Genomic DNA, 26726 nt, shown 5'->3' on the forward strand with positions numbered 1-26726 from the left:
TGCTGAATTCAATTTGCAAGAATTTTGTTGAAGATTTTTACATCTATATTCATTAGAGAGATTGGTCTGTAATTTTCTTTTCTTGTAATATCTTTGTCTGGCTTTGGTATGAAGGTGATGTTGGCTTCACAGTATGAGTTAGGTAGCCATCCCTCCTCTTCAATTTTTTTTGAAGAGTTTGAGCAGTATTGGTACTAATTCTTTCTAGAATGTTTGATAGAATTCACATGTGACGCAACCTGCCCTGGAATTTTCTTTTTGGGGAGCTTTTTAATGACTGATTCAATTTATTTACTTGTGATTGGTTTTTTGAGGTCATCTATTTCTTCTCAAGTCAATGTTGGTTGTTCATGCCTTTCTAGGAAGTTGTCCATTTCATCTACATTATCTAGTTTATTAGCATAAAGTTATTCATAGTATTCTCTCATTACCTCCTTTATCTCAGGAGTATCAGTGGTTATGTCTCCACGTCCATTTTATATTTCATTTATTTGCATCCTCTCTCTTCTTCTTTTTGTCAACCTCACTAAGGGTCCATCAATCTTATGGAATTTCTCATAGAATCAACTTCTAGTTTTGTTGATTTTCTCGATTATTTTCGATGTTCTCAGCTTCATTTATTTCTGCTCCAATCTTCATTATTTCTTTCCTTTTGCTTCCTTTGGAGTTAGTTTGCTGTTCTTTCTCTACTTCTTCCAAGTGGACAGTTAATTTCCTAGATTTTTGCTCTCTCTTCTTTTTTGACATAGGCATTTAGGGCAATAAATTTCCCTCTTAGCACTGCCTTTGCTGCATCCCATAAATTTTGATATGCCATGTTTTCATTTTCGTTTGCCTCGATATATTGACTGATTTCTCTTGTCATTTCTTCCTTGACCAACCTGTTGTTCAAGACTATGTTGTTGAGCCTCCATATATTTGTGAATTTCTTTGGCACTCTGCCTATTATTGATTTTCAACTTCATTCCTCTATGATCTGAGAAAGTGTTTTGTATGATTTCAATCTTTTTAAATTTATTGAAACTTGCTTTGTGACCCTGATATGGTCTATCCTTAAGAATGATCCATGAGCACTTGAGAAAAAGGTATATCCTTCTGTTCTGTGGCGTAATGTTCTATAAATGTCTGTTAAGTCTAGCTCATTTAATGTATTATTCAAATTCTCTTTTTCTTTATTGATCCTCTGTCTAGACGTTCTGTCCATTGATGAGAGTGGAGAATTGAAGTCTCCAACTATTATGGTAGATGTGTCTGTTTCTCTTTTCAGTGTTTTCAGTGCTTGCCTCATATATTTTGGCACATCCTGGCTTGGGGCATAAGTATTTATGATCATTATGTCTTCTTACTGAATTGCTCCTTTTATTAATACATAGCATCCTTTTTTTTTTTTTTGTCTCTTTTAAGTGTTTTACATTTGAAGTCTAATTTGTTGGATATTAGTATAGCTACTCCTGCTCTTTTCTGATTATTTGCATGAAATATCTTTTACCAACCTTTCACTTTCAACCTATGTTTATCCTTGGGTCTAAGATGCCTTTCCTATAGACAACATATAGATGGGTCCTGTTTTTTAATCCATTCTGCCAGTCCATGTCTTTTGATTGGGGAGTTTTATTCATTAACACTTAGAGTTATTACTGTATGGGCAGTGCTTTCTTCTACCAATTTGCCTTCTGGGTTTTATATGTCATATTTAATTTTGTTCTTTTGACTTTTACTAATAGTCTTCATTTCTATACTCTTCTCCACACCGCTCTCTCTTGTCTTTTCCTATCTGTCTCTAGTGCTCCCTTTAGTATTTCTTGCAGAGCCAGTCTTGGTCACAAATTCTCCATGATTTTTTTGCTTGAAAATGTTTTAAATTCCCCCTCATTTTTGAAGGACAATTTTGCTGGATACAGAATTCTTGGTTGCCAGTTTTTCTCTTTTAGTAATTTAAATGTCTCATCCCACTGTCTTCTCGTCTCCATGGATTCTGAGAAATCTATGCATAGTCTTACTGGGCTTCCCTTGTAAGTAATGGATTGCTTTTCTCTTTTGCTTTCAAGATTCTCTCTGTTTCTTTCACATCTGACATTCTGATTACTAAGTGTCTTGGAGTACATCTATTTGGATCTATTCTGTTTGGGGCACGCTGCACTTCCTGGTTTTTTGTAATTTTAAGTCTATAATTTTAAGTCTTTCATAAGAGTTGGGAAATTTTCAGTGATAATTCCATTAGTTTTTCTCCTCCTTTTCCCTTCTCTTCTCCTTCTGGGACACCCACAACACGTATATTTGCGTGCTTCATGCTGTCTTTTAATTCCCTGAGTACCTGGTCATATTTTTCCTTTCTTTTCTCTGCTATTTTCTTTTGCTTGTCGAATTTCCAATGTTCCATCCTCCAGGTCACTAATCCTATCTTCTACCTCTTGAAATCTAACATTGTAGGTTTCCATTGTTTTTTTCCTCTCTTCTATTGTGCCTTTCATTTCCGTAAGTTCCTTTCAGACTTTCAATTTCTTCCTTTTGTTCATTCTTTGCCTTCTTTATATCCTCCCTCAATTCACTGATTTGATTTTTGATGAGATTTTCCCTCTGTTCAAACATTCTGAATTAATTGTTTCAACACCTGTATCTCATCTGAATTGTGGATTTGTTACTTTGACTAGGCCATATCTTCAATTTTCCTAGCATGGTTCGTTATTTTTTGCTGACATCTAGGCATTTAATTACCTTAATTAGTTTATTCTAGAGATTGTTTTCACTTTTTTTTACCCAGGATCTTCTTGCTGAATGACTTTGTTGTCTATCTGTTCTTTGACATTCAGTTCAGCTTATTCTAAACCTCTGGCTTAGGTTTTATTTAACAGATGAAAATTTTTCAGTTCTTGTTTTCTTTTTTCTTGCCCTGCCTGTATGGTGCTTTCCCCCAACTCCCACCCTTTAGGAGTGTCTACTTAGGTATTACAGACCCCAGCCAGATTTTCCCAGACCAAACTGGCCTCCTCTCAGGAGCAATGAATCACCTGCGACAGTTTTCCCTGAGGGTGAGACCCAGCAGTCTGAAAGGCTTTCCTATGAAGCCTCTAGACTCTGTGTTTTTCCCATCCTGCCCAGTATGTGGCACTTGTCTGACTGCAGGTCCCACCAGCATAAGGTGCTATGGTAACTTTAACTTCAGCACACTCTCCCTGCTGGGGACGTGGTTGAGACAGAGGAGAGGTAGTAGGTTGGCTTAAATCACTTCACTTTTCCAGAATCTGGGGTCTTAATTCCTTGAGGGAGGGATTCCACCTGAGCTGGGCCCCACCCCTCTCCTGGGGAAGGCACAGGCTCCAGATAAACACACATACAAACTTAATTCTGCCTTTGCCTGGGGCAGATGGAGCCTGAGAAGCCCTGCAGCTGTATCTAAAAAGTAGTCAAGCCACAGAAGCACAGCCACAAAAAAAAAAGAAAAAGAAAAATCCTTTTTAGAACAGGACCCCCATTCCTTGGGTTTGCCAATCAAGAGTTTAAGTTGGTATGTTACTTTGCATATCTCCAGGTCCTATGTGCCCCCTCCTTTCCTTCAGAGTCCAGAACCTTTCAAGTATTACACACTATCCGATCCAAAAAACCTCTGGGTTTTTTTTTCTTTTTTGTTTTTGTCAGCCCTGCCCTCTCTGCACAGGGGCAAAAAACAGCAATCTCAACTTTTACTCAAGGTTCAGCTGAGCTGGGGGCCTATTTTTAGTAGGAGTTTGTTAATTAATTCCACAATTGGAGCTTGGTTGCACTCCGGCCTGTTGCTGATGAAGTCTCTTTCCTTTTCCCTCTAGGAAGCAGCCTGTGGGGGAGAGGAACCGGCTCCACGGCTTGGGTTCTAGGTGGGCTCACAGCCAGTCCAGCTTGTCCAGGCTGGGATACACTATGTGTCCAGTCACTGACATGGTCCCAGCAGTTGTTCTGTACTGTTCCTGGCTATTTACTAGGTGCTCAGAAGGACGAACTAAATCCCACACCTCACTGTGCCACCATTTTGGCCCCTCCTCACTACCTTTATTTTTAATAAAGCTCTCACTAGTATTTAAATCAAACGATTTTCGTTTTGATGCAGTGCAACGAAGGCAAAAATTAAATGTGCCATGAAACAGTGTATAAATACATACCAATATCATATCCAAACTCAACTACTTAAAAATACTTGAAATACCTGATTTAGGAGTAGAAAATGTTACAACTAAAAATCAGTCAAAAATATGTAAATTAAACTAGTTCAAACACACAATAATACTGGGTATACCTAAATAATCCAAAAATGGCCAATTCTAAGAAAAATAATTAACAATGCAGAGGATCTCAAATATAAGCAAAAAAATTATTAGGAAAAAAATTTGTCTCAAAAATCAACATATGGAGTGGTTTTAAGCTCTTCTTTCACAGGCTCTTAAACAGAAAACTGAAATACGATTGATGGAAAATAAACATCAGTTTCCATAATTTGCATCCATTTATTTTTTTTTATTCCAGATCAAGACGCCTGGGCATTGCTTTAGGTCTCTGGACATCAGTTTTACTTCCAAGCCTACTGTAAAGTATATTACTTTTCATTTGGGAGTTTTCCTGAAATTTCTTTTCACCCTGTGAGCAACCACCTGTATTCTGAAAATAGAGACGTAAATGGTACACATACATATGTGGCAAACCCAGGGATGCCTTTCCAAAGTCAATGATTTGTAGCATTCTTACTATTATATGTGAGGGGGAACTGTTTCCCCATTTCATATTCATCCTAAATTTCTGCTCTAAAAGTGTGGTTCCATTTTACTTTAAAAAGTTAGTTTTCGGGTGAGCTATGGTGGCTCAGTGGCAGAGTTCTTGCTTGCCATGCCGGAGACCTGGGTTCGGTTCCCAGTGCCTGCCCATGTTAAAATATATATATATTTATTTGCCCTTTTTAACTGCTAGACAGCTTTAATTCTCTTTTGATGCCTGAATCCAGATTAAAGGCACAAATATGAGATTAATTTTAGAAAATGTATAAGAAGTTTTCTTCTGCTTTTCTATTTTTTTGCTTCTTTGTACTATCAGGTGACAGGACTATAGGCAGCAGGAATTTAGTTTTCACTCAGGAGTAAAGAGCGGCTTGTAGTATGCTGTGCTGACCTGTGAAAGGGAAAGCTCAACTGCTACCATTTCCTTTGAAACAAGCTGGGGAAGAGTGCACAAATCCTGCCTACTGCCATTATTCTAGGATCCTCAATAAAAGATTACTCCGTCAGGTAACTTTGAGTTCACAAGCCTATCACATTCTTGTGGAATGAACAGACTCATCTGATTTCATTCTTAAATTAACTGACACTCTGCTGTCTCATGAGAAAACACAGCAAAAATTTTCAAGATGTAGTGTAAAATTAAAAAATAATAAAACAAAGGTATGAAGTTGCAGTAGTGGATAGTGGTGATGACAGCACAATACTGTAAATGTAATTCGTATTACTCAACTATACCCACCAAAAGTAATTAAAATGGGAAATCATTTTGTATATGTGTCACCATAATAGTTTTTTCAGAAATCAAGATAGGGAATACTATTTGGTAATAAAAAGAAATGAAGTACTAAGTAATGACATGCTACAACTTAGATGAACCTCAAAATCATCATGCAAAGTGAAAGAAACCAGTTCAAAAGACCACTTGTTGTATAATTCCACTTACAAGAAAGGTCAGGAAAAGATAAATACATAGAGACAGAAAGTAGATTAGTGGTTGCCAGAAGCTGGAGAAAAGGGGATGGGGAGAAACCACTGATGGGCTGGACATTTTGATGGAAATGTTCTAAAATTAAATGTGGTAAATAATGACACAACACCATAAATGTTCTAAAAATCAATGAATTGTACCCATTTTTTAAAAATCAATGTAACTGAGGCTAATATGAGAAATAGGTTTTTGGGTGCTTGATTTTTAGAGGCTTGGGCAGCTTTTTGGAAACCTGCAACAAGTAATCCTAGGTACAGATCTTGCAGAGCAAATTTATATTCTTGAGACCAAATAAAATCATTTTAAATTAAAAAAACTTCAAGTTTCTTAATTCAAACAGAGCAGTATACATAAAGCATAAGCAGTACTACTTAAAAGTGTGACCAGGACCAGTGCCATGCCAAACAGTTTGTTACTATTCTGTCATCTTGATGCCAGGCTACACAGAGATAAGGAGCTTGCACAAAATGTAAATCAACTATGTATCAGTAAACATACTGTCTGGTTCCAGCATAAATCAGTAACAATCTGCAAACTGGCTACTCTGAGAACCACTAAAATAGAAAACAAAGAACAGAGTGCAATATATGTGAGAAAAACCTATACTGGAGTGGCTGGAGGGAAGTACCAGACATGCTGAGCTATGTTCCAGTAGCCTTGATTGGAACGAGTGTGTAACGATGTAACTTTTACAATGTGACTGCGTGATTGTGTAAACCTTGTGTCTGATGCTTCTTTTATCCAGGGTATGGAGAGATGAGCAAAAAAATATGGATTAAAAAAATAAATAATAGTGGGGATAAGGGGTAAAATAAATTGGGTTGATGGAAATAACTAGTAGTCAATGGGAGGGAAGGGTAAGGGTAAGGGGATGTATGAGCTTTTTAAATTTTTTTCTAGAGTGATATAAATGTTCTAAAAATTATCATTTTTTAGAATGAATACATAGCTATGTGATATTATGAGCACTAATTGCACACCATGTATGTGTGTGAAGACTTATCAATAAAAATATTCACTAAAAAAAAAAGTACTGTCAAGAAATGTCATGGGTTTTATAAGCCATCTAAACCAAGAAAAGTATGAAAAATTCTTGCTAGCTACCCAGCAGGTCTGCCTGATTAAGATGAGGACTGCAATTTTGGAGGTAAAAGGCAAAATTATAAAAAACAAAACAAAACCAGAAGTCCCCTGATAAGTAATAAAGAGGAACTACCTCTCCTGATAAGCACATTATTTTATCTCCAGAAATAATCAACTGCCAATAAATAAATTTCCATAAACTTAGAATTTTTTGACATTAAACATGTATTAATTCTAGAATCAATGGGAAATGTTATGAATTTCCATTCCTCTTAGATGACACTAGTCATATTTTAGTCTTTCCCTGATGATTTGCTGGTTCATCATTATGAAAAATAATGAAACAATAATAGGCACTTACATTTAGTGAGAACCTATTATGTACACTATTCTTAGTCCATCTATCACTATTCTATATACTAGAATATCAATCTAAAAATCACTCCCAAGTACTTCATCTTTCCAGATATTATGCTCCAAGGCAAGAGTAGCAGCCAGGAAGAGGTTTCCCCCAAGATTAGACTATCATCAAGATTCATGAGTTGTCATAAAAATGTCCACTGAAGATCTCTTCTGGGCATCAAGGCTATAGTCTCCTACAGGTTGTGCTTCATTAATACTGCTATCAGTCTACCACTTACTCAACTTCAGTCTGTTAGAACAAGCTTTTGTCTTATCTGCAGCACTTAATTCCTTGTAAATTGAACAGAGAGACAAGCTAAGACTGTTTAAATCTCGGCTAATACTCAACTGAACCAAAGGCATAGCCTCATGTATATGACTACCTTCAGGTAAACGAACACCTATTTTTCTGCCATTCCTATTCCCAATCATCCCTTCTTCCCTTAGATTTCAAGGTGATCACATTTCAACTTTTTTCATGAATCTTATAATTCATCTCCACCCCTCTGCTTATAATGGAATGAAAGAAAGAAAACTGCCAAATTCAGATATACAAATAATAGGAGATTTATAAAGAATAATAGCTATACAAAATACCAGGAGATTTAACGTCTGAGTACAAAATTTAGCTGAATGTCATACTAGTAAAGGATGACACATACTATGAGGCTTCACTGTAGCTATTTTAATATTTGGTGTATCTGTTTAAAAAATTCAAAAGAAGAATGTGGTTCCTCAACCAAATACAATATCCTTCTCTTATACTTAACTGCAAGATACGAAGAGTTCTCAAGGTGCAATAGCTACTGATGTGTAAATAAAAAGGTAATGGTAATAAAGAGAGAAGACTTTAACAGACATTTATAAGGGGATTTACTTGATAATTTGCCTGATATTTTGCTTACCTCTAACTCAAAAGAGCAATCCTCAAACAAACAGAGCAAGGCAAAAAGAATCTTTCAGAATTTAAGCCCTTGGAGTGTATCATCTCTGCTCAGGTGTACAATATATACCTTCCAGTGGGGTAAAAAATGGTTGCAAACCACTGCATTTATGGTTTAATTCACAACTATTTAGCAATTGCTCTAAGTCTGGCTGGACAAAAGAATGAGGAAGCAGACCCTACCCTCAGGACAAAAACTCAATCCTGTTAATAAAATACAAGCATGTCCAACTAGCTACAGTGTAAGAGTGTGATATGTATAATCACAGTCTATATGCTTTGTCAGAACTAATAAATTGCATTTCTTGTGAAAATGTTAAATAAACCAGTCAATGGCTTGATGACTACTTTTTTATTTTTCAATTATTTTCAGCCTGTAACTTAAATTCATTTGTATATCTGATGAAGTCACTGTTTTCTACTTATACTTCTCTTTTACTTTGCTCAAGAAATTGTGCCTTAATTTTTTTAGGATAGGTCTTTTTCTAGGATACTTCATAGCATTTCTTACATCAAGGATTTCAAAATATTATCTAATACATCTTAATTCACTGAATTCTGCTTTTGTGAAAAGTGATTTTAATTACTTCATTCTATTTTCCCTTTAATCAGTGGTTATCATTTCTAACTGGACGTTCAACCAAAAAAATTACTAATTTCTATCAAATATTCTACAGTTAGATATGCCTGGAAACAACTGTCAGGCACTACCTCATCAAGCCTGGTACCAAAAGTCTAAAAGTATTTAACCATTTTACAAGCTGTGGCAGAAGGGTAACAGGAACTGACCTATTTCTATGTAAATGTCTATCTAAATGCTACTTCTTTCAATAGCTGGTTATCACCCACTTTAATTGGTTCAGTTCCTGAAGAAAGGTGTGTTTCAGGTAATATACTATCAACTCCCATCAGTTACACAAGATACAACTAACCTTTTGCTCTGCCTGCAGTTGGTCACATCTTTCTTTCTCATGGGTAAATTCTCTTTCCAGTCTTCCAACTTGTTCTCTAAGTTGTCCTGCTTCTTTTTCCAGAACAGCAATTAACTTTAACAGTTCTTCTTTTTCTTTCATGATTTTTTCAATTTTCAACTGCAAAACAAGAAATTCAAATAAATAATCTTTTAACCCTAAAATATTCAAGTCAATACAAATTTAATGTTTCATTTCAAAAAGTATACTTAAAGTCACACACCAGAGACTCAGATATAGAGCACTGAACCTATGAAAGTCAGCATTACCCCAAAGAGGAACTGTTGAAAAAGTAATCAAACTTCAACTAGAGATATGAATGAAATTGATCTGGACAGGACTAAGGTAAATCTTCAAATTTCAGCCATTGTGTAAGACCAAAGGGAGAGATATTTATTTGGTACAAAATGTATATTTTGGCTAGCACATTATCTATTTTAACATGTTAGTCAGTTTACTTGAACCCATAATTACATGGAATCTTGAATAGGGCATGAGATCTTGGTTTGTACTGGTTAGTTGTGATTCCCTGATAGATCCCAGAGTAATTTGAGCAGAGAATAAAAACGTATTTGCAAAAAGTCTCCTTGAAGGTCTGGGGAGAAAAGAGGAAATACTCAACTTCCTCATGTGGGGAAGTTCTGATATTTTCACAAACAGTGGGACAATCAATTCAAAAGGATGAGCCCTCAAACTTGGGGCTAGCCCCTATGAAGTTTATTCCTGCAAAGGAGAAGCTAAGCCTACTGATAACAGCGCCTAGGAATCACCCCACCCCCACCCCGAGAACTTTTGTTGCTCAAATGTGGCCCCTCTAAGCCAACTCAGCAGGTGAACTCACTGCCCTCCGATCTATGTGGGACATGACTCCCAGGAGTGTACCTTTCCTTGGCAACATGGGACCAGAATGAACTGTAACCCGGCATCAAGGGATTGAGAAAGCTGTCTTGACCAAAAGGGGGAAGAGAGAAATGAGACAAAACAAAGTTTCAGTGGCTGAGAGATTTCAAGCAGAGTTAAAAGGTTATCCTGGAGGTTATTCTTACACATTATATAAATATCCCTTTTTAGGTTATGGTGTATTGGAGTGTATTTCAGGAAGTATCTGAAACTGCTGAACTATGTTCCAGTAGCCTTGATTCTTGAAGAAGACTATATAGCTTTTACAGTGTGACTGTGTGATTGTGAAAACCTTGTGTCTGACGTTCCTTTTATCCAACGTATGGACAGATCAGTTAAAAATAATAATAAGGGTAAAAAATAAATAATAGGGGGAGATAAAGTAAAAACTGGGTAGACTGAAATACTGTGAGTCAATGAGAGGGAGGCTAAGGGGGTATGGAATGTATGAGTTCTTTTCTTTTTATTTCTTTTTCTGGATAAAGTAAATGTTCTAAAAATTATCATGGTGATGAATGCATAACTATGTGATGATACTGTAAGTTACTGATTGTACAATATGGTTAGACTATGTGTGTGGGTATTTCTCAATAAAAAAAATTTATAGATATATAAAAGAAAGTCACAGGAAGAACTCTGATACCTTATGTACTTTTTATCAGTCTCTTTTAGCCCTCAGAAAACTCATAAATCATAAATTTAAACTTTTTTAGGTTGAGCAAACAAGAAAATATTAGAAGAAAGTATAACATCAGTAAAATTTTGAAATTACCTGGTAATCAGTTTTTAAATCAAAACTAAAAATTAGGCATATTAAGTTTCACAGTGACTTAATTATTGTGTTTTTTTTTCTTTTCCAGAATAATAATCAGACTTCAAGAGAAAAATTTTACCCTCTTCCTCAATTCAAATATCTAGGGAAATCTTTCAATCTATTGAGAATTTATTTACGTCTTATGAAAGGCTTCTATCCATAGGATTCCTATGAAAATGTTGGCTCCTAAATAAGGTACTAAGGAATAAACAATTTTTTATATACATAGTAGCCTCTATTCGGCTATATTAAACAAACTTCAAAAATGCAAAATCTAGGACAAAATGCTGACTAGAACATCGTATTAACAATATAATTGATCCTTACTGGAATTCTGATAGTTATTTCAGGAAAATCTAAATTCAAATATTTTTAAAAATTGCTAACTTAAGGGATCTAAAATAGTAGTAAATAAAACAGTTAAAATTTCTCTTATCACAAGAAGTCTTATTTCTAGATGGGAAAGAATGGAGTCTCAGATATACAACTTCACAAAGGAGGTATCAAACATTTAGCTGCTAAATTAAAAGTTTCCCCAATACATTCCAGATCAGCTTTCCATGGTCATGAAATCCTGAAATCAAACTAAGTAAACTCTAAAATGGTTCCTATAAATGCTGAAGAGCAGAAAAAAATTTTAGAATGATCCTTCTATCTGCTCCATTAAACCAAATGAAAATGCCAAGACTGAATACCCTGAAAGGGAGAAAGATGGTTTATTCACTGAACTTCTTTATACCACTTTATCTCTTTATGAAAAAAGTAAACTGAGGTAGATTTTACAATAAATGAAATAATAAATAAAGTCAACAGAAAATTAGGATCAAGAAAATATAGTAACCATAAAAGTTAACAGTATTTTTAATCTAGCATTAAATTTGGCTCTATACTTTCTGGCAGTCAAAAAACGAATATATATATTGACATAGAGCAATAGAAATGTTATAAAAGAAGCAATTTTTCCAGTGATTTATTTCACATCAACTTTCTCAAGAGTTTACTGAAGTCTCAAGTAGGGAAAAAGAAAAAAGGAATTCAAATTAAATAAGATTATACAAATCCAACTGCTGCCCCTACTTTTATATTTTGAAATATTTCAAGTATGTAGAGTATTTTGAAGTTTTCAATGAACTCCTTCATCTAAATTTATTAATTATCTTGCCATGTTTATTTTATCTCTTTATATACTTCACTGAATTTTACCTATTTATGTGTTGTTGTTGTTTTTTTAACTTTTTTTTTTAACATTTTAACATTTTTTTAACCATCAGAAGTGAATTGCAGGCACTTCCTTCCTAAATACTTCGGAGCAAGCATCTCCTAATAAGGACAGTTTCCTATTTAACTGCTACTATTATCATAGCTAAGAAAATTAATAATTCCATAATATGGTCAAATAGATAGCCTATACTCAAATAGCGCCCTTTCCCTTATCCCAGAATATCTTTTACAGCTTTTTTAAAAAATTTAGGACCCAATCAAGGACCACTGCATTTAATTATGTCTCACTAATCACTTTTAATGTCAACAATATCCCAGCCTCACATCTGTACTAATTACATACAATTTTAAATAAAATCATTAAACATTTTGATGAATATGGAAATTTAAAAGACTTGTCCAAAACTTAAGAAAATAAAATATTTTACCTCAGAAATATTTAATAAGAGGCAACTATTAAATTTTCTTCATAAAGGATCCTTCATGGAATAGGAAGAACCAAAATAGATTGACTCCTATGTCCTAATCTACTTGGAGAAGAGGCAAAAGAAAGATATGGATCCAAAATACCCATCATTTTCCTGTTTAGAAGCCCTGAAATCAGGGTGGTCCAACAAGTATTCAAAAAGCTGCAACATAAACTTTAACTGCATTCTTCTTATGAGCTGGGCTTATTTCACTATCTTTAACTAGTATTCAAATATGAGGCTAAAAACCTTGATCATCAGGCAGTTATCACCACAAAACATTTTAGTCACCCTGTAAAAGTCACATTTCTTTATTTAAGATAAAAGAGGAATTCCTGGAAGGGGGAAAGGAAGATACAAAAGAATTCACAAAAAATTATTAGTTCCTTCTAATCTTAGTTTGTGCTAGCACAAGTATTATCTACAACCTCTTGTCTTTTTTCTCCATCCTCAGTTCTTGAAGGTAAATAAAAGATGTGATATATTTACATGTTAAAAAATCCATCTGACCCACCATAAACTAAACAAGAATGCAAATTAACCAAAAATGTATAGTGATATAATCTTTTTCTTATTACTAAAGTAGAAGATATCATATGCAATTAAATTATAGTAATTCAAATATAACATTGCATTTTTTTAGGTACAGGCAGATATTGGGAAATGTAATTATGAAATGAGAAAAGCATGCTTTTCTACTTTTTTCCTTCAATAACTACTAAAAATTAACACAAAAGGGATTATTAGACCATCTACCCAATTTATATTTCAATGCCATGACCACAAGATTAATGGTCAGGAAGTTTTTCACCGTTTTGCAATTATGGTTAATTTCAGCTTATTATTTTAATCAGACAAACAAGGAAAATAATTACTTTAGAAATGCTCACATCCTATGAGCTGTGTTCCAGTAGCCTTGATTCTTGAAGATGATTTTATAATAATATAGCTTTTACAATGTGACTATGTGATTGTAAAAACCTTATGTCTGATGCTCCTTTTATCCAGGGTATGGAAAGATGAGCAAAAAAAAATATGGATAAGAAAATAAATAGGTGGGATAAGGGGTAAAATAAATTGGGTAGATGAAAACACTAGCAGTCACTGAGTAGGCATACAGTATGTACGAGTTTTTTTTTCTTTTTCTAGAGCGATGCAAATGTTATAAAAAACGATCATGATATGAAGATACTGTGAGCCACTGATTGTATTCCATGTATAGAATGTATATGTATGAAGACTTGTCAATAAAAATTTTAAAAAAGAATGTTACAAATAGCTGTGTGGTAGAAATGGTATTTTAAATTACTGTTCATAAAAGAACAGTGAGTTGATATACTCACACTTCTCTGAAAAAAGATATTTACTTTCTGCTAATGCATACTTTTTAAATTCAAAAAGTTTTGGTGGTATAAATTAAAACATTCTATGTTAAAAAAAAAAAAAAGGAAAAGCTCAACCTAAATTAAGAGACTAGGATACTTCCCTGATTCACTGCCACACTTCGGACAATGAGACGAAGTTCACATCCACTTATATTTCAACTGCTTACTTTGTACCCCCTTCCCAAACAGTTTCACCCTCCAGATCTATTCTATTCTACAATCAACAGGTTTAGGCCCCCACTAAAGAAAGATTAGGGCAAAGTGAACATCAGGAAGTCTTTACGGTTGAATTCTTTCAATAGGTTATTTACTGCATACCTAAGTATGCACAAAATACTGTTGGGCCCTGGGAATGGTCCCTGAGACGGTGAAACCATTAATATAATTGTGACAGAAAGACTTTTAAATAACTTCAAAGAAGACACTCTAAGTTTACTCTTAGTTAAAAAGATTTTTATAGATACTCGGCAAACCAGAAAATTCTTAAAATGCCAACCAACATGAGCTCTGTGTTTAAAACTATCAACCACTATCTTACTGTTGATAACAACCTCAAGAAGGCCAGCTTTTGTGGTTACCACCAACATGTCAGAATTTCCTTCATCTTCCATAGTAAGCAATTCTTCAACTGGAGAAGAAGCTCGAAACTGGAAAGGTGTACTTGCTCCACGAATTTCACCCTTATGAGTAACGTAACAGAACTGATAAAATTCTCCATCGTCATTTGGAAGGTAATATCCTAAAGAGGAAAATAACAGACAAAAAATTTTTACTAAGCTTCTTATAAAATAAATGTAAAATTTCAATTTAATTTAACAATACTTGCCATTTCCTCATTACTGGCACTTGGGATATATCTTTCCTCCTATCTTTCACAATTATCTATAAAAACTAGACTCCCCCTTCTTCCCTTAAACTTATCCCAATTTTTCTTCTCTTAGGCCTAAGCTTATGATCCAGGAATATTCTTTCCTTCTGTTTTCTTACTAAGACAAAACCAATTCATATGGGAGAAGCAAGTGTGTAGTTTTCAAGTGGAAAGATCCTGGAGGAGTAAGGGAACCAGTATGTAAAATCTAGGAAAATGGGGGACGGGGGGAAGACTATGTCGTTGAAAGAAACCTTCCCTCCAATTTGATATTTATTACATATAAAAGAGAGATATTAACAAAGGGGATGTGCTGAACATGCGAACTGTGTAAAGGCAAAAAAGAGGACAAGATCCATTGGTGCAGAACAAAAACGAGCTCTGGAACACACAGACCTATGTTTCGAATTCCAGCTCTACCATTATTATTTACTTAATTTCCCTGAACTCCAATTTCTTATCCGTAAAAAAGCCAGAGTATTTTTAGATAATGTACTTATACCATCTAGTCCACTATCTGACAAATAACTTCTAATATTTGTTCCTTTATTTCTATGACTATTTTTAAAGTCATACTTCAACTGTTACCTTCCCTTTCAGATTTTGCTTGATTATTCTAAATTTTCACATTAAATTACTCTAAATTTCTGAATTTAAAATTTGCTTTATTATCCTGATTTTTTTTTATTTTGCTTGAATACCGTACCTGAAAAATAACTCTACCACCTCTTAAAAGTTCCCAAAAGTTTTTCACACAAAAACAAAAATAGTATACTTTGTATTACTATTAGTTATGTACAAGCTTCATATTCTTTGTCAGATCTAAATACACTGAGGTAGATATATATTAATACATATAAATTCTGCAGTCCCCCAACTGACTTGCAAAATGGAAGCATTCAATAATTCTGCAATGAACATACAAAGATAAATATACTTACCTTATTTTGGATATTAACACCTACCCAGAAATCCGTAATCAGTATAGTATGCCTGCTGCTCTTTCAAGCTTTGAAATTTTCAGCTTCATTATTCCTGATTTCATTTATTTAAAAAACAGCCTCTGAAATCTGTTCTACAACTAACTGTTGCGCTGCGCTTTGAAATTTATTACATTTTTGCATATATATTATTTTTCACAAAAAAGAAAAAAAGCCAATTGCGGTGATAAAAAATATATATTTATTCCTTCTAGACTCCAATGTTCTGGACCAGTTAGAAGGAAAAATCTGAGATGATGGTATGGGAGCCCACGACAAACTCTGGGATTCGCCCTGTAACTACTTGTTAAAGAGCGCTTTGACAACTATTGCTTTTTTCTCTTTTTGCTTTGTATATATGTTATATTATACAATTTAAAAAGTTAAAAAAAAAAGTTAGCTTTTCTCTTTAGAAATAAGAGGAAGGGACACGAAAAATGCAAGTAAGCCCGGAATATTTTGTGGTGCTTGAAAGCAAGGAAGAAATCCTCAAAAAAGAATGGGTGGGAGACATGTCAAAAAAAACACAGGAGGCAACATGAAGTAGTTCCCAATGGCCAAAACTGAAACCATCTGAGCAACAAAAAAAATGACAGTATTAGATTTTATTTCACAGAATAAAATAAATACCCATGAGTCCATGGAGAAGGGAACAGCTCTTCCTTTCAGAATAATTATAATTAATAATTGTAGAAAGAATGATAATAGAAAATCATTAGGCAAACACCACAATAATTCTTGTGGACATGATCCGCTGGTGGGTACACTGAAATAAGTGCGTAAACGTTTGATGAAGAAACAAAGGATTTACATAATCTCAAAAAGCCACTCCATAATATTTATTAATTCCAAAGGGAAAAAGTACTAACGCTGCAGTGGAGAAACTCAGCAGACACCATCTAAATCAAGTTAATCAATGTTACCATCACCAGTAACAAGACATATGAACATCTTGTACCCTCTGATACAATGCAAAGAAGTGATATACTTAGATGCATCTAATACTATGTACAATAAACCACTTGGGTATGTCACTTCTATGTATTCTTCCCTAAAAATGTATAACTTGAATCCAATTAGGAGAAAACATCAGACAAACCTAAAATGACAGATATGCTACCAAAAAGAAAAAAAACTGAACAGTACTCTTTCAAAATATAAAAATCAGAATCTTACAGATTAGAGTCGAAGGAGACATGAAAACTGAATGCAGTGTGCGATTCTGGATTAGATCCAGGAACAGAAGAACAACAGTGGAAAAACTAGTGAAATCTGAACAAGTCTTATACTCAGTCAATAGTGTTGTACCAATGTTAAATTCCTTATTTTTTAAATAAATGTACTATGATTACACAAAGTTAACGTTAAGGGAAGCTGGGTGAAGAGTATATGGGAATTTGATATTTTTGCAACTTTTCTTCACATCTAAAGTTATTTCAAAGTAAAAAGTTAAGGTATTATAAATGTACATAGGACAATTAATAAAAGAAAGTTCTAAAAACCATCTTCCTAATATCTACTACTGAATTTATTTAATCTACACTAATACTCGAGTTACCTCTGCAAATGGCCAATATTTTTATTAAGAAAATTTAAGTAGAAAACAAAAATGCAGTTTTATTTATCAGCTCTGGTATCATGACATTAGAAATTCTACAAACTAGATATCCAAAAGTCTGATTCTTTAAAAAATAAATAAATAAGTCACTCTAGAGAGAAATACCTCAAACTGCAGAACTATGTTCCAGTAGCCTTGATTCTTGAAGAAGACTGTGTAAGTATACAGCTTTTACAATGTGACTATGTGATTGCAAACACCTTGTGTCTGATGTTCCTTTTATCCAGAGTATAGACAGACAAGTTAAAAAAAAAAAAAGGATTAAGAAATACATAATAGGGGGAGGGAGATAAAGGGAAAAATTGGGTAGATTGAAATATTGTGGGTTAATGAGAAGGAAGGGTAAGAGGTATGAGTTCTTTATTTTTTCCCCTTTTATTTCTTTTTCTGGAATGATGCAAATGTTCTAAAAAGAATTATGGTGAAGAATACACAACTATGTAATATTATAAGCCAATGACTGTATAATAAGGTTAGATAGTATGTGTGTGGCTATTTCTCAATAAAGGTATTTTTTTTAAAAAACCCACTATTTTTTTGCCTGTCCATACAAAAAACAAAAAAAAAATGACTTAAGCTACAAGATGTAATTATTCAAACTTACAACTTGAAAGCTGTCTGGACAAACCTCTCATCAGAATGGTGGGAAGAAAGCAAAATAGAAAAAATAAAAGCTTCAAGCTCTGAGTCAATTATTTAAGCCTGTAATATTAACAACCAAGTCAGATAATAGTAAATAAATAAATAAATAAAGGTCTATTCAAGTAAAACAATTAAATTTAGGTATTTTTGTCACTTGTTTTCAGTTTTGCATTTCAGAATCCTTAATGACTCATCGATGAAATGAGCAAAGTGATTCTGACTGTGCTCAAGATTTAAACTTCTATGACTAAGCTTTCCGTAACTCTGCCCTGCCTTACACAACAAACAAAAAAGCTCTAGGTAAGCAGAAAATTTTATTTCTGGATTTCAAAATTCAATGTAAAAATTAACATGTTAGGTTTTCAAAACTTATAAAACATACTGTATCATGCTTAGTACCCATTAAAACTCGTTTAAAGTATAAACAGAAATAAACTGAATACTCTTCTTTTATGACCACTTTAATGTCTTCTTGCTAAGTCACTGATAATAATTCTAATGAATTTATAATCTTTGTAACAAATACAGTTAACTTCATTCTTAAAAGAAAACAAATCACAATAAAAAGTGACAAAGGAAAAAAGTACAACTTTTAAGAAAAAAATTTTAAAATAACCCAAATACACAATTCAATTTGATTATCTGAAAAGTTAAGCTAGGAATTAAAAGATAAACTACATAATTTAGAATATCTCTTTATCCATAAACATGGACCTAAATCTTTGTCCACATCACAGTACAAATTGTATCCTCTATTTCTTTTTTGACACAGTACACAAGAAAACAGCTTCTTAGATACCCAAGCACTACATAATCACAATGTCAGTTACATCCATACAGAAACATATAAACCTCAGGATATAATGAAAAAAAATTTTTTTTAAGTTAGATAATCTGAAGCTGATTTAATCTGAGCACAGTCATTTCAGAAATCTGCTTCACATATGTTGCCATAATCCAAGTTAGCTATTGCCTGATATATAACAGCATATTTTAATTCAGATAAGGCTATGACATTTAGACAGTATTAGCCATATTTGTTGATAATTTATCTAACTTCTGTATATCAGAATCACCTGGTGACCTTTTAAATTCAGGCCACACCCAGAACCATTAAATCAATCACTGCAGATGGGATACAGGCACCAGTATTTATTTTTGAAGCTCCTCGGGTGACTTCAAAATGGAAACAAGTTGGAACCCACCATACTAAAAACCTATGCACAGGCTCCAAGTTATGCTGCACTTATAACCAGCTGATGCTCTCTCTCAATAACTACAAAACTGACTAAATTCTGTGAGAAAACACTATAACTAAATTTTCTAAAATAAATACCTAGAAATTTTCATATCAAATTCAGACTGTTTTTGGCTTCTTTCTTATGTTAAATAATCATCTGCATGGCAAGTAAACATTTGAATCAAATAAATATTTCTGCATAGTTTGGTTTTGCGGCTGCTGTCTTTCAGTTTTGATAATGTAAAATAAATTTCATTTTTAATACTTTGAAGAAAACAAACCAGATTAGGTAAAGGAGGGTTGATTTTAAAGATTTGCAAGATTTTAAAACTCCATTAAAATGTGAGATAATAAACTTTATTTTAATTATTCACATTTTACTATCCTAAGCATGTTTTTAGAAGTAATAATTCATACGATATAGACTTCTTTCTACTAGAATAAAAAGGCTCTTAAAGGAGCCTATTGTTTAAAGTTATGAGGAACCCAGAAGAAAAAACCCTTAACTATTAAAAACAGCACCAGAGGAGAGTAATTTTTCTAGAATTTTTTTAAAAACAAAGAGGCAAGTAAAGTTCTAAGAAGGAAAAAGCCTTTACTGAGGTATTTAACCTGAGGCTGAAAGATAAAAAAATTCAAGTGATCTATATACTTGAATAGAAAAAAAAATTAACTCTAAATAAAACTTTAGCATTTCTTTTGCCTATTAATGGTGGCAATAAATCAGATCGTTTAATCAGTACTTGTGATTTTTGTCACTAATGAGAACCATAGATATTTTAATACCACATTACGACTGTTACAGATATCTCAATGCTATCACTACTCTGACATTTTTTTTTTTTTTTTTTTTTTTTTTTTTTTTAAAGAGAGAGGGAGGAAAGGAAGGAAAGACAGAGAAGGAAGGAAGGGAGGAAGAAAGGGAAACATTTTTAAACATTTTCTTGTTTTATTATATTTTGTTTGTTTGTTTGTTTGTTACATGGGCTGGGGCCGGGAATCGAACCGGGGTCCTCCGGCACGGCAGGCAAGCACTCTTGCCCGCTGAGCCACCGCAGCCCACCCTACTCTGACATTTTAAGTTAACAGATTTGCTGCTATATCTTATTAGTACTGATTTGAAAGCAAATATATATCAATATACCACAAATTTGTTCCTTTAATATTTTGATAACTATTTCAACATAACTGACTTCCTTTGCAATCTATATATCTTATTTTATTTTATGTATATTAAGTTCACATGAGCAAAAAGAAACAGCATAAAAATTGTTAAGAATTTGCTCTAATGCAATCCAAAGGTGGTGTATTTTAATACAAAAATCACTCTGTAGTAAATTCTGAAGAGTCTACTGAATAACAGTATTTTTAAAAATCTGCATATAATGCCAAGTTAGGACAAGAATGAATTTCTTATTATTCACTTATATGTTTTTTATTTTATAAGCAACTTTTACAAGCCAGAATTAATATAACTACTCAGTATAACCAGTTCATCTTTACAGTTTTCATCTGGATTATTTTCCTCACCTTTCATTTGTTAGATTATTCAAATACAAGTTTTTTCTCATTTGAAAAAAAAAATCATCAAAATATCTCGAAAAAACCTATTCCACAATTAAAGTAAAAATAACAAGTAAAATGAACTTTCAAATGGCCATAGGAAATAAGGTATCATGTGGCATAGACTAAATACCTGTATTCTTGTGACTTCTGATAAAAAAAGATATTAATTCAGTTGTGGTATCCTGGACATGCGTAAGCAATCACACTGGGATACATTTTTAATAAGACATTAACTTCATTGAATTCTGCAGTTTTCAGTTCTTACCTTGAAATGCTAGTACAGAATTGACTGTTGTTCCTTCTACATAATGTTCAGGCATAGGAGACCATAAAAACGTATAATAATCACGTGCAGTGCTCCATCCAACCTAAAGGGAAATAGCAAAAAAAGGGATTATAAACAGAGACTGATATTTTGCTGCATACTGCTTTTTACTGCATCCTAAAGTTAAAACATGCATTTTATGTTTAAAAATCATGTATATTTTCACAAGCATGTCAAATTTTGACTTTTATATAAAGCTATAACCTAAAGCTATAAAAAGTCTATAAACTGAACAGTTTTCTAGTATGCATTAAAACGCAATGTGCTATACAATCTCTCAAGGAAAATCTAAATATGCATCCGGTTAAATACAAAAACTTCGTCAAACGTGATTTCACTAAACACAAGTGCTTTAAAAAAATGTTATTATTTTATACCTCAAATCTGAGTATTTTTTTCCTTAAACTCTCCCCTCCCCCACTAAGTTTCACAAATATCTCATCTTAGGCAGATCTTGCCTGCAACCCATTTGTAAATTATGTAAAAAGGCCTTTAGTGGGCAGAGCATGGTGGCTCAGTGGCAGAGTTCTCACCTGCCATGCCAAAGACCCGGGTTCGATTCCCGGTGCCTGCCACGCAAAAAAAAAGGCCTTTAGTACCAAGATGTTTACATACACAAAAGGCTACCCTGTTCTATTTCTAAAACATTTTCAACTTACAACATGAATATATATACTTTAATTATCTCAACCTGTATTTTCCAGTTGGACAGCACTATGTTAAATACTGATTATCAGAGATGTTTAAAGCAGGTATTAGACATCCATTTACCAGTAATATTACAAGAAATTACCACCAGTCACAGGGTTTGCTTACATTATATGTTCTATGATTCTGGTCGATCTAGGATTACAGACAACAGAATGCTGAACCTGGAAGAACCTTAGGAATCTTTAGTCTGCTAAGGAGTGTTTCAACCTCCAGGTTCTCAAATGATTACCCCATAATCTCAAACAGTTGTTGTGTGTATTAAATGAGATATTCCCTGCAAAGTACTTTGCACAGGCCTAGCATGTAAGTATTCATTAAATATTAGCATTCATCAATACAAACAGCTGATTAGGGACAAGGCCTTCATTTCATATTCCCCAGGGCCTCCAACATATCCTCAGGAAGAGCTCAACTAAAGTTTTTCCACAAGTGATATATACCTGGTACAAACCATATTTTGCATTCCTGTCCCTAGTCATACGCTGATCTTGAAAGAACACTACCCAGAACCAAATCTTTCTTGAAGGTTTGCCATCTCACCTTCCAATCTAAAAAAACAAACAAAAAAACCCAAAAACACCATACTCCCTAATTAAACAGGCTCTATCTGGACCCAGTGGTCAAGAGAGAGGCTATGTCCTTTATGTGAAGACTAACACATAAAACAAGTCATTAACTTCAGAGTTATAGATGATCTGATGATTCAAGAGGCACTAGGAATAGCAGTTAACAAATACAGTTAATTGAATGTTCCTTCTTTACAAGGAAATTAGTAAAAGGCTGGTAAATGGCAGAGCCATGATCTGAACCTAAAGTTCAAACTCCTAAACCACCAGGATACCATTCATTCCTCTTTCAGCAGTATATGAAATATTCTCCTCAGACTTTCTGAAATTACACCAGGTTACTTCCAATGCTCTAAATGAGTGTTCAGTAACTTGCCCTACCTGAATTGCTTAAGCTTAGCCAACCCATCTGAGAGAGGTGGTGACCATGCTATTAAATGTCATATGCATCTTATGCTGTGCTGTTAGTATCAAATACTGTGATGTAGAGAACTGAGCTCACTGTAGCGAGCCACAGTAAGATGCAACAGAGAGATCTAAGATGGTGGCTCAGTGAGGTGCGGAATTTAGTTTGCCCTCCAGAGCAGCTGGTAAATAGCCAGGAACCGTACAAAACAACTGCTGGGGCCACATGAGTGACCAGACACACATAACGTACGGAAGTCTTGACAAGCTGTACCAGCTGCAATCCCACCTAGAACTGTCAGTCCCACAAACCATGGAGGCCCACACCCTACCGGGCAAGGCTGGTTCCCAGAGAGGAAAGGAAAGAGACTTTACTAATAATAGCAAGGGACTGAACTCAACCAAGCTCCAATTGTGGAATTAACAAATTCTGACTACTGAAAATAGGCCCCAAGCTCACATAAACCTTGAATAAAGGCAACAGTTACTAGTTTTTGCTCCTCCATAGAGGGGGCACGGCTGATGGGGGTGGGCTGCCCACACAGGACCTGGAGATACACAGAGCAACATACCAACTAAAGTTTTGATTAACAAAGCTGAGGAATGGGGCTCTGAAAAGGATTTTTTTGGGCTTTGTTCCCACTGCTTAACTGCTCATTAGACACAACTGCAAGACTTCTCAGGCTCCAACAGCCCCAGGTAAGGGAGGAATTACGCTTGTCTGAGAGGCAAAGAGGCTGGTCAGGTGAAAGGACTTAATTCCCTGGAGGCTGTACCGTCCCCAGGAGAGCAGTGGAGCCCAGCTCAGGTGGAATCCTTCCCTCAAGGAATTCAGATCCCAGGGACTGGAAAACTAAAGCAATTAAAGCCAGCCTACAAACCCTCCTCTTTGTCAACCATGTCCCCAGCAGGGAGAGTCTGCTGAAGTTAAAGGTACCACATCACTTTATGTGGGTGGGAGCAGCAGGCAGACAAGCAACACATACTGGGCAGGCCAGGAAAAGCAGAGTCTAGAGGCTTCACAGGAAAATCTTTCAACCTTCTGGGCTTCAACCTCAGGGAAAATCAATGCAAGTGACTCTTTCCTCCTGAGAAGAGGTCAGCCTGGTCTGGGAATATCTGACTGGGGTCTATAATATCTAAGTAGACCCTCCTAAGGGAAAAAATAATAAAAATAAGGGCTCCATACAGGCAGGGGGAGAAAAAAAAAAACAAACAAGAACTAAAAAATTACGATCCGTTACACAAAACCTATGCTAAAGGTCTAGAAAAAGCTGAACTGAATGTCACGAAACTGACAGAGAACAAATCAATCCAGCAAGAAAATCCTAGGTAAAAGAGTGAGAAAAAAAAAAATCTCCAGAATAAGCTAATTAAGGAAATTAAATGCCTAGATGCCAGCAAAATATAACGAATCATGCTAGGAAAATTGAAGATATGGCCCAGTCAAAGGAATAAACCAACAATTTAAATGAATGCAGGAGTTGAAACAACTAATTCAGGATGTTCAGACATGGAAAATCTCATCAATAATCAAATCAATGAATTGAAGGAAGATATAAAGAAGGCAATGAGTGAACAAAAAGCAGAAATTGAAAGTCTGAAAAAACAAATCGCAGAACTTATGGGAAGGAAAGGCATATGGAGATGTGAAAAAAACAATGGAAACCTACAACCTTAGATTTCAAGGATTAGTGCACTGGAGGACGGGACATCTGAAATCCAACACAAAAAGAAAAGATAGGGAAAAGAATGGAAAAATATGAGCCAGGGACTCAGGGAATTGAATAACTACAAGAAGCATGCGAATAAACGTGTTTTGGGTGTCCCAAAAGGAGAAGAGAAAGGAAAAGGAGGAGAAAGATGAATGGTTGAAATTATCATTGAAAATTTCCCAACTCTTATGAAAGACTTAAAATTACAGATCCAAGAAGTGCAGTATATGCCAAACAGAATAGATCCAAATAGACATACTCTAAGACACCTAACAATGTCAGCTGTCAAAGAGAAAGAGAAAGTTTTGAAAGCAGCAAGAGAAAAGCAATCCATCACATACAAGGAAAGCCCAATAAGACTATGTGTAGATTTCTCAGCAGAAACTATAGAGGCGAGGAGACAATGGTATGATATACTTCAGATTCTAAAAGAGAAAAACTGCCAATCAAGAATTCTATATCCAGCAAAACTGTCCTTCAAAAATGAGGGGGAGAGCAGTACAATAGTGGCTCAGCAGGCAAAATTCTCACCTACCATGCCAGAGACCCGGGTTCACTTTCCAGTGCCTGCCCATATTAAAAAAAAAAAAAAAAGAAGGGGAAATTAAAACATTTTCAGACAAAAAAAAAATCACTGAGAGAACTTGTGACCAAGAGACCAGCTCTGCAAGAAATACTAAATGGAGCACTAAAGGCAGATAGGAAAAGACAGGAAATGGAGATGTGGACAACAGTGTAGAAATGAAGACTATCAATAAAGGTAAAAAGAGAAAAAAATTAGATAGGATATATAAAAGGCAAATTGGTGGAAGAAAGTACTGCCCTTACAGTAATAACACTAAATGTTAATAGATTAAATTCCCCAACCAAAAGACACAGACAAGCAGAATGGATTAAAAAACAGAACCCATCTGTATGCTGTCTACTGGAGATGCACTTTAGACCCAAGGACAAATACAGGTTGAAAGTGAAAGGTTGGGAAAAGATATTTCATGCAAACAACAATCAGAAAAGAGCAGGAGTAGCTATACTAATATCCAACAAATTAGACTTCAAATGTAAAACACTTAAGAGACAAAAAGAACACTATGTATTAATAAAATGAACAATTCAATAAGAAGACATAACAATCATAAATAAATATGCACCAAGCCAGAGTGCTCCAAAATACACGAGGCAAATACTGAAAAGAGAAACAGACACATCTACCACAATAGTTGGAGACTTCAATTCCCCTCTCTCATCAATGGACAGAACATTTAGACAAAGGATGAATAAAGAAAAAGAGAATTTGAATAATACAACAAACGAATAGGACTTAACAGACATTTACAGAACATTACACCCCACAACAGGAGGATACTTTCTCAGACCATAAAGAAATGAAGCTGGAAATCAATAACAGGCAGAGGGCGAGAAAATTCACAAATATATGGAGACACAGCACATACTCTTACACAACCAGTGGGTCAAGGAAGAAATTACAAGAGAAATCAGAAATATCTCCAGACAATTGAAAATGAAAATACAACATATCAAAAGTTATGGGATGCAGCAAAGGCAGTGCTAAGAGAGAAATTTAATGCTTTAAATTCTATATCAAAAAAGAACAAAAATCACGGAATTAACTGTTCACTTGGAAGAACTACAGAAAGAACAGCAAACTAACCCCAAAGCAAGCAAAAGGTAAGAAACTGAGATATAAATGAAACTGAGAACATGAAAACAATTGGGAAAATAAACAAAACCAGAGCTGGTTCTTTGAGAAAACGGATAAAACTGATGGAACCTTAGCAAGGCTGACAAAAAGAAAAAGTAAGAGGATGCAAATAAATAAAATCAGAAATGGAAGAAAGGACATAACCACTGACAATACTGAAATAAAGGAGGTAATGAGAGGATACTATGAACAACTTTATGCTAATAAACTAGACAACGTTGATGAAATGGACAACTTCCTAGAAAGACATAAACAACCAACATTGACTCAAGAAGCAACAGATGATCTCAAAACACCATCACAAAAAATTGAATTAGTCATTAAGAAGTTGCCCAAAAAGAAAAGTCCAGAACCAGATAACTTCACATGTGAATTCTACCAAACATTCAAGAAAGAATTAGTGCCAATCCTGTTTAAACTCTTCAAAAAAATTGAAGAGGAGGGAAGGCTACCTAAC

At 34.5% G+C, this 26726-nt stretch overlaps 1 protein-coding gene across 3 annotated transcripts in view; it reads right to left on the minus strand.

Moving 5' to 3' along the window:
- Window positions 1–26726, minus strand: part of TAX1BP1 (Tax1 binding protein 1) — a 120455-nt gene that overhangs the window by 75369 nt on the left and 18360 nt on the right. For all 3 annotated transcript variants that reach the window (XM_077120979.1, XM_077120969.1, XM_077120988.1), the window contains exons 3-5: window positions 21093–21195; window positions 14465–14652; window positions 9088–9246 (exon numbers count right to left, since the gene is read on the minus strand). In XM_077120979.1, the coding sequence (XP_076977094.1) occupies window positions 9088–9246; window positions 14465–14652; window positions 21093–21195 (450 nt within the window). The remainder of the gene's footprint in view (window positions 1–9087; window positions 9247–14464; window positions 14653–21092; window positions 21196–26726) is intronic.

Source organism: Tamandua tetradactyla, chromosome 1 (assembly GCF_023851605.1).
Source record: "Tamandua tetradactyla isolate mTamTet1 chromosome 1, mTamTet1.pri, whole genome shotgun sequence".
NCBI classification, from domain to species: Eukaryota; Metazoa; Chordata; class Mammalia; order Pilosa; family Myrmecophagidae; genus Tamandua; species Tamandua tetradactyla.